General features: G+C 36.6%; 1 protein-coding gene and 1 non-coding gene across 3 annotated transcripts; both read left to right on the forward strand.

Annotated features, from left to right (window-relative positions):
* Positions 1–45: 45 nt before the first annotated feature.
* Positions 46–151, forward strand: LOC114917049 (small nucleolar RNA R71). The gene has a single exon (XR_003805776.1). It is a non-coding gene; the product is annotated as a small nucleolar RNA R71 (small nucleolar RNA).
* Positions 152–5,350: 5,199 nt separating this feature from the next.
* On the forward strand, positions 5,351–8,858 carry LOC109816166 (uncharacterized). Of its 2 annotated transcripts, XM_020381059.3 has the most exons (5): positions 5,351–5,509; positions 5,866–6,446; positions 7,186–7,528; positions 7,784–7,865; positions 8,357–8,858. In XM_020381059.3, the coding sequence occupies exons 2-5, from the start codon at positions 5,876–5,878 to the stop codon at positions 8,555–8,557; spliced, it is 1,197 nt and encodes a 398-aa protein (XP_020236648.1). In that variant the 5' UTR covers positions 5,351–5,509; positions 5,866–5,875; the 3' UTR covers positions 8,558–8,858. The 2 variants fall into 2 exon arrangements, with proteins under 2 accessions (XP_020236648.1, XP_082931408.1); XM_083075282.1 differs by lacking the exon at positions 5,351–5,509 and having other exon boundaries at positions 5,587–6,446.
* Positions 8,859–9,643: the final 785 nt, after the last annotated feature.

Genomic DNA, 9,643 nt, shown 5'->3' on the forward strand with positions numbered 1-9,643 from the left:
GGCTTGATTCCATTCACAAAGAAGTTGAGTTGAGCTATATCCTCAAACCCATGGTTAGGACATTTTCTAAGCAATGACTTAAATCTCTCCCAGGCTTCACAAAATGGTTCATCTGCACCTTGCCTAAAAGTAGTAATTTCTGACTTGGCCTTAATGTACTTGGATGAAGGATAGAATCTATTCACAAACTTATTTTCCACATCACCCCAGCTTGTCAAACTTTGATTTGGGTTAGATTGTAACCAAACTTTAGCTTTTCCTGTTAAAGAGAATGGAAACAACCTCAAGTATACAACTTCCTCATCACCTTCAGGAATTCCCATTGTTCCACATAGCTCATAGAAATTTGAAAGGTGTGAGTATGGGTCCTCATGATCAAGGCCAGCAAATTGTTGTTAGCTAACCAAAGTAAGGAAGGCAGGCTTCATCTCCATTTCTCTAGAAGTATTTGGAGCTGCAATGCTAAAGAAATGCCTAGGACCATGTTGTTGTGCATAATCACCTAGGGTCCTTCTTGGCTGCCTAGCTGGTCCACCTGTTCCCTCTTCAGCCATTTCTGATTCAAGGAATGGTTGATTTGATGAAGTTGAAGAACTCAGAAGATCCTGCTGTTGTTTTTGGGTTATCTCTAACTGTCTAAGCCTTCTTGTTCTACTGTTGTTCCTCCTTGCCGTTCTTTCAATTTCAGGGTCAAAATGTAATTCCTCGGCTGGAGTTTTCCCTCGCATACAATTCCAAGAAGTCTGCACAACAAGGTGAGTCCACAAAACAAAACAAGAAAAATATCTCTATATTATAAATATTCACAAAATGAATTATTTACAAAATTACAAAATCACAAGATTGAGAATTACTAAATAGCACCAAATCCCCGGCAACGGCGCCAGAAACTTGATGAGGTTTTTCGCAAACACACCACTTGGCAAGTGAACCAAGTTTCGAAGTAGTATTCAAATATCGTCCTCAGGGATTTGAGTGTTTAGTAATTCTTGCTCTAATGACTTAAATGAGAATGATGTTATGATTGCAACTGAGTGAAGATAGGGTAGAATCACACAATAAACTAAAAGTAGTAAAGACAATAGTTAAGAAACAAGGATTGGTTCAGAAGCACTTGCTAACTCATAGATCTTCTTAAAATACATGCGATTCTAATTCCATTATTTCCACGTTCATTAAATAATCCAACAAGATTCCTCAAGGTTGAATCCTAAAGTCATTAAGCTCAAAACATGATTCCTCTATGTTTTGAGTTTAACACTTTGCATTAAGACCAATGACTTGAACAATGTGACTAACCAAATCAAGCCTATTCCTAGAACAAGAAATGATTAGGTGCAAGATTCAGTTCGGGTTTTCAAAAACGTTTTCCAACTGGATTCAAAAACCAAATATTCATACAACGGGTGATCAAGCCGATATAAGCATTAAGAGAAGAATCGATGCACAAATAATGAGATCAAAATGCATATATTTAAGAAGAAGAGGAGTTAGTAGTTACATCCAACCAATCCTTAATAAGTTTAGCCACACATGGCCATTACAAGATCTAAGAAGTAAAAGAAGAGATTACAAAGTTGGAGATGAAAACAAGGGGTTGGGCTTCGTTCCCAAATGACCCAGCTGCCCAAGTAGTAGTTCCTCCTCTGGTTCTCTCTTCAAGTCCTCCTTACTCTGTTCTTTCTCCTCTGTTTGTTATGCCCCCTTTCTTCAGATTTTTGCCCTTTTATATGAGCTTTAAAATAGGGGCAAAGAGTGATTTTTTCTCCCACGGCTGCAGCTGTAGATCCACGGCTATGGCTGTGGAGAGTCCTTCAGGGTGAAGAAACCTCCAAAGCTGCAGCTGTGGTTTCACAGCTATAGCTGTGGCAACTCCTTCAAGCGTAAGGAACCTCCAGCGCTGCAGCTGTGAAGCCACAGCTATGGCTGTGGATCTCTGGAGTTTTTGTTGGGTCCTAGGTGCTCCATGGCTTTAGCTTTGAGTTCACAGCTTTAGCTTCAACTCTCTGGAGCTTCAAATTGTATTTCAGATTTCCACAGCTCGAGCTCCAGATCCACAGCTATAGCTTCAAGTCTCTGGAACCAAAAATGAGCATTCCAGATTTCCACAGCTATAGTTGCAGGACCACAGCTATAGCTGCAAGTTTCTGGCCTTCAAAATTTCTCCCCAGATTTCCACAGCTATAGCTCTAAAACCACAGCTATGGCTGTGGAACTTTGTCTTCTCAATTTTTCTATAAAAATGGAGGGAAAACATTAAGATTTTGCTACTACTCTTCTATCCTTTTAATATACTTTGATTTTTCCAATTTAGGGGGTAAAATAACATATATAAATATCTACAAGTACCAAAAAGAGTACCAAAAGTTGAGTGTAAATCATGCATAAAAGACACTCAACAGCGGGGGCGGGTATGGGGGCGGGGGCAGGGTGGGTATTAACATCCCCGTCCCCGCCCCCGCCCCCGATTTTATCAATCGGAGAAAATCCGAACCAGAACCCGAACCCGATAAACACAGGTTTTCCCCGTCCAAATCGGGGCAGGTTCGGGCGGGTAACCACGGGGATGGGTTAGATTGCCATGCCTAGTATGAGCGAATAATTCTCCAATAAGAGTCAAAGTCCCTGTTGGACAATCTAATATTGCAAACGAGTCACAAATACGCCTGAAGCGTGGTAGACCAATTGGTTCCAAGGATAAGAATTCTCGAATAAAAAAGGGAGCTAAAGAGAAAAATGACCAAATTGGGATGTAAAAACTCAAAAAGATTCCTCTGACATAACTAATATTTCAGTTCTAAAAGAAACTCAAGTACCTAAAATTATTGAAAATGAAGAGATCTCAATAAATTATGTCATGCATGGAATACGATGGAATCGAAATAATGTCAATATTGATGACATGTTTGCATATAATATAGCGTTAAATGTAATAAATGATATTGAGGATGAAGTACTAAAGTCCACCAATGATTTTCGACAAAGAAATGATTGGCCAAAATGGAAAGATGCAATTGAGGCAAAATTAGACTCGCTTGCTAAACGAAAAGTTTTTGGACCAGTACTACGTACACCAAAATGTGTAAAACCAATTGAATACAAATGAGTTTTTGTGCAAAAATAAAATGAAAATGGTGAAATTGTGAGATACAAAGCAAGACTAGTTGCTCAAGATTTTTCACAAAGACCTGATATTGATTTTGAAGAGACATATTCACCTGTAGTGAATGCAAACACTTTTTGATATTTAATTAGTTTGGTTGTACACGAAAAACTTAATTTACATCTAATGGATGTAGTTACAACATATTTATAAGGCTCTCTTGATGCTGACATTTATATGAAACTCCTAGAAGGATTTAATTTACCTGACAATGCAATTTCTAAAGAAGATTATTCGATCAAATTGAATAAGTCCCTATATGGGCTAAAGCAATCAGGTTGTATGTGGTATAATCGACTAAGTGAATACTTGTTACAAAAAGGATATAAAAATGATCCAATTTTTCCGTGTATATTTATAGAAAGATCTGAAAACAGATTTTTCATAATTGTAGTTTATGTAGATGACATAAACATTATTGGAACTCCTGAAGAGCTTTCAAAAGCAATAGATTGCTTAAAGAGAGAAATTGAAATGAAGAATCTAGGAAGGACAAAGTTTTGTCTAGGATTGCATGTTGAATACTTAAAAAATGGAATTCTTGTGCATCAAGAAACTTATATAACAAAGGTGCTTAAAAGGTTTTATATGGACAAATCACATCCATTGTGCACTCCTATGGTTGTAAGATATTTAGATGTTAACAAAGATCCATTTAGACCCCAAGAAAAGGATGAAGAAATACTTGGTCCCGAAGTATCATATCTTAGTGCCATAGGAGCACTAATGTACCTTGCTAATTATACACAACCTGATATAGTATTTGCTGTTAATTTTTTAGCAAGATATAGTTCTTCACCTACACGAAGACATTGGAATGAAGTTAAACAAATCCTTCGTTATCTTAAAGGTACAATAGATATGGGATTATTATATTCAAATGTTCCCAAACCAGAACTAAATGATTATGCAGATGCAGGTTATTTGTCAGATCCTCATAATGGTAAATCATAAACAAGATATTTGTTTACAAGTGGTGGTACAGCCATTTCATGGCGATTTGTAAAACAAACCATATCAGCCACTTCATCTAATCATGCTGAAATTTTAGCATTACATGAGGCAAGTCATGAATGTGTTTGGCTAAGATCTGTGATTCAACACATAGAGGAAACTTGTGGTTTATCTTCTGGAAAAATGACATCGACAGTTATATATGAAGATAATGATGCATGTATTGCACAATTGAAAGATGGATACATAAAGGGAAATAGAACAAAGCATATTCTACCAAAATTCTTTTTTACTCATGATCTTCAAAGGAATGGTAATATAAATGTTCAAAAAGTCCGTTCAAGTGACAACCTAGTAGATCTCTTTACAAAGTCACTTCCAAGAAAAGTTTTTGAACAGTTGATACACAAGATTGGACTCCGTCGTCTTAAAGATTGTATGCATGAGGGGGAGAAATAAATATTTATGAATAATGTACTCTTTTTCCTTCACTAGGTTTTTATCCCACAGGATTTTTCCTAGTAAGGTTTTAACGAGGCACATTCTAAATATTGGACATCCAAGGGGAAGTGTTATGAATGATAATTAGTGGCTTAATTAGTGGATGCCAATATTCATTATCAATCATTACCATTTATATTTCCGTTATGTATTATTTCTTTTATTGTGTAATTGTTCAGTTACCACATGTACTTATAAATAAGTTAGTCATCTCCCAAAGATAATACATAAGTCAGATTCTATTCTCCATCTTATATTGTCTTCTTTGTTCTCTCTATTTTTCTCCCTTTTATAACACATTTTAAATTTTAAGATAATTTAATTTCATTATGATTACCAAAATATTCACAACAATTTATAAAATTATTTTTCATTATTTTAAAAATTAAATAACTAAATCTCTCTTACATATATATATATATATATATATTCAAATAGAGCAGGTGCCACACAGAGTAAATGAAGTAGAGCCCCCATATACCATCTTAACCCGATTTTGTCCCATTTGAACAAACATGTCCTCCAATGCTAACTTTGATTTCTATCACGAGACAAAAATCACCTAAATTAATATATTTTTTGCGGTACACTGCATGTGAGTGCATTTGGAATTTACACCCGACATGACAAGTGCAAGGATGGGTTTTTCTGAAATCTACAAAATGTTTCACCGCTCGTGTCCACGTCCTGCTCCCTCTTAACCCACCTTCCTCACTCTCATTATTCCATCTTCAATGAATGGTTCTTGTCCTAAGAAAAATGGTTACTTCCCTCAGCTTCTACTAACGTGACATGTCTCCTCTCACAATATATAACACATCCACATTCCATGAACGTCACAAAAACGTTACTTAAAACCGATTAAACATCATGGTCACTAGACAAAAACCGGTAACACTCTACTCTACCATGCTTTAGCAACAAGATTTTCTAGTTTCATATTCGTTGTAACATATTTTAATGCAGTACAACTAGTGTTTGTTAATTGTTCTAGTAGTTGTTGTTATTGTTATGTTACCCTCTCTTTTGGTGTAACATTACAAAGTGGTTGAGTCACGACTCATGACTAGTCAAAATCTAACGTTGTTTCTTTTTGGGTACAACGAATCTAATCAGATTTAAGTACAGCGAGATATGAACCTCACACGTAAAAGTAGAAAGAGGGTTTTACATAGACAAGTCAAAATATGTTGAGTTTCCCATTTTCATAGTGGGATAGGATTAATTCTTCTGTTCTGGCTTCACAGTGAGTGTGTGATGATGAAGAAGAGTTGTTCATCTTCTTTCCAGAACTTGGGTTCTTTCCCAAGTCCAGGGGATCCATACTACAGAAGCCTCGGGAACCAAAAGGGGTGGAGCTCAGAGAGAGTTTCGAAGCCTTCAAGCAGCATCAGCAGAAGACACACTATGTCAGGGTTGATAACACCGCTGAGCGGTGGAAGAACAATGCCTTCTAAATGGGACGAGGCCGAGAGGTGGATTTGTAGCCCAGTTTCGGCCTATGCTGAGAGCAGAAGCTCGCATGCACAGCTTCAGCGTCGGCCCAAGTCCATTAGCGGCCCAATTGTGCCTCCTGGAGTGGCTGCTTTCTACTCCAATTATTCGCCTGTGGTTCCTCTGCGCCAAGGTTTGGTTGTGAGGAACTTAGTGGTGGGTTCACCCTTCTCCACTGGGGTCTTGGCACCGGTTGCTGTTTCTGTTCACCATTATGATGCACATGATGCCACCGTTTTTGGCTATGAGAATAATGAGGTGTTACTTTCTTCGATGTCCACTGCACCCACGTGCTCTCAACTGCCCTGTGACCAATCATCTCATATTTCTCAAGGTAAATAGTTAAATAACAATGTGCACCCCATCAATCTCAATGTAACACATAATAAAAATTTTATTAATTTTTTCTTCCTAAGCTGAAAACCTTGACTGGTTTAGATGAAGATTGGTTCTGAGAATAGCCATGTAGTGCTCTGGATCATATAATAATTTCATCATAGTTGTTATCTTAGCCTAAGAAATTTATGGCTTTTTGTATTAGGTAAATAGTTAAATGGGTTTAAGTACAGTAAGAGTGATCTTCTCGATGTTAATGCCAAAATTATTAAATTTTCAAGACTACCACTGGATTTCTCAAATTACATTGCATATTCTATATATATAAAAGATGCTTCATGTGTATCAACTGATTAGTGGAAGGGAAAACTGTTTCTGACATGTGATGGCTACGGTTTGTGACTAGATTTCAAGGGATAATTAATGCACCCTGTGTTGTATTCAGATCACATTGGGCAACAAGACAAAATTCATTCATAAAATAAATAAAGGATTTTGCTAAGTATATTAATTGTTTAATCATTCGCTAATTTAATATGGCAACTTTGGTCTTGGGTAGTTGGGTTATCTACGACTAGGAGGTAAATCGGTGAAAGTGTTGCAGAGTGTTTATTTATTGTTCTAAATCACTAGGATAAGGTGGTCACAACACCTTCTTTACCGTATAATCTAAATTATATTATGTTGACATCCAGGAACCTAAATGTTGAAAATGATTCATTTATTTTAATTTACAGATGAGAAACATGATGAAACGATGAATGAGGAGAACCTAACATCTCATTCCTCGAGGTGTGATAAAGGTACCCAAATGAGTCCTTCAGAGACAGAGAATGATGCGCATTCATCTCCTAAATCTTCTGCTACTTCAGTAGTGGATCAACAAGAATGCCATTCTCCTAAGTTAGAGGTTAGAGATGTGCAAGTTGACAGTCAAGCTACTATTATCAGGTGGTCCAAGAGGCATGCAACCAAATTGGCCAATAAAGACTCACTGCACAGCAAAGACTCAAGAGCAATTAGTGCCGAAACACAAGCATCATGTTGGGAAAATGACGAACCAAATATGGACACTTCCAAGTATGTTGCTTAAATACTAAATACCATGTTTTTAAAAACTCATTGTAGTAGTCCTTTTGGTTCCTTGGCTAAAAGTGTTGCAGCAGAACAATTTGTAGATATAGAATCTGTTTGGAGGATGCTAAAGAATGCTTTTCAGTTCCTTAGATCATCATGGACAAGATATTTGGATCTCTTCAACATTCATCCAGAGAGTGAAATAGAATGCTATTGTTTTACTTGTGCATTTATCAACGAACTTCTGTTTTGGTGCAGGATACAGAGAGAGGAAGCCAAAATCATTGCGTGGGAGAATTTGCAGAAGGCAAAGGCTGAAACGGCAATCAGGAAACTTGAGGTTTTTTCTATTCTATCTTTATAATATTTAGAAGGATAAACTTCAACATAAATACTCATAACAGAGAAAATAGAAAAAAGGAAAAAGAAATAAACTTTTCTATTAAGCATTTTTGAAAGTTTGTCTATCGAAAATAACTTTAATAGAAAAACTCTCCAAAGTTATAAATTTGTATTCAGATAGACTTTATAAAGAAGTTTATTTCATTTTTCTTTCTTATTTTTTTCTTATAGAAGTGTTTTTAAATAAGTTTATCCAAAAATATCCTTAAAATATTTTACTTTATTACGGCATGTATGTCTAGGGACTAACAAATTCGTTTTCATATTATCATTGGTTAAAAGCAAGATATTAAATTCATTGAAGGAGGATGTTAATGCTACACTGAAGTATAGTAAAGCTCAGAAAATATATGTAGAGTGTATATATAATAATATAAGGATAGCAGGGGCAATTTTAATCTCTTCTGAGCATGATGATATTTGACGCAGATGAAATTAGAAAAGAAGAGATCGTCTTCAATGGACAAGATCCTAAACAAGCTGAGAAGGGCACAGTTGAAAGCTGAAAGTATGAGAAGCTCAGTACCTGAACAACAGGGCCATCAGGTTTCCAAGTGCAGAGTGTTTTCATTCTCCAAATATGCGCAGATATGGTCTCCAACCAGCTGCTTCAGCAGCCATGATCAATGATCGATTGATCCCATGTAAAATCCCTCAAGACATTAAGGTTTGACCAGTTTATAATGGAATATACTACATTGTCTTAATGCCAATTTGATGTAATTGGCACGGGTTAGAAAGCCTAACACCATTATTTGCACCTATGTACGTGTGTATTCCGTGTATATAAAAGCACAGCGGTTGCGACGTACTTTCTTTTTTCTTTTTCTAGATATTTTTTTCTCGATTTCTTTATGAACATGCTAAGTACTCGTGGCTGGTGATTGATGAAAAATTACTACATGGTCCATGATCAACTGGTTCTGTATCATACTTGTAAACTTGCCAAGGATCTTCCACCTGCTGAGAAGGTAAGATCACCTTAAAAATGTCAATATTGATCATTTGTGTGAAACACTTTTCATTTTCAAGGTGTAATCACTAATCACGACTCTTCAAATAGGAACATGCACTTGCTAAAGAGGTGTAAATGGAACTTCCAAAACAGCTCAAAGCTAAACCAGCATTCTTTATAAGTATAAGAATTTATTCTGCATTGTAAATGTATAATACACGAAAGGGTATTCTGTACTGGGGAATCGAATACCTCTTCAACCAGTGTACAATTCGAAAAGGTATTTAGCTACAAGGAAAGTTGGATACTCATCACCATCGAAACCACGTCACCTTAAGCCTAGCAGCCGCCCAAAAATCACGAAGGTTGAAGGTCAAGTACTAGTTCAGCTAATGCATAACCCGAAAGGGTACTCGGTCATAACACAAGCCGAATACCCCCTATTATTGAAGCCACATTACATTAATCTTGATTAGATAATAGAGGTCCACGTCAGCCCAAATTAAGGAATAAAACTCAAGTTATTAATCCCTTAATCAAAAAGGTCCACCAGGCCCAAATGAGTCACTATAAATACAATATTGATGGGACAGAAAGACAGGTATGATTATTTAATACTATAGCATTCATTGCTCTAAATCGAACACTGACTTGAGCGTCGGAGTGCCTTTGCAGGTACCCTCCCCCACCCTCTGAAGACAGTATCCGGTCGGCACCGAAGACTTAGAAGAAGAAGGAACGACAACCGTGACTTCTAGACA

Source organism: Cajanus cajan, chromosome 5 (assembly GCF_000230855.2).
Source record: "Cajanus cajan strain Asha chromosome 5, NIPB_CcT2T_4, whole genome shotgun sequence".
Taxonomy (NCBI): domain Eukaryota; kingdom Viridiplantae; phylum Streptophyta; class Magnoliopsida; order Fabales; family Fabaceae; genus Cajanus; species Cajanus cajan.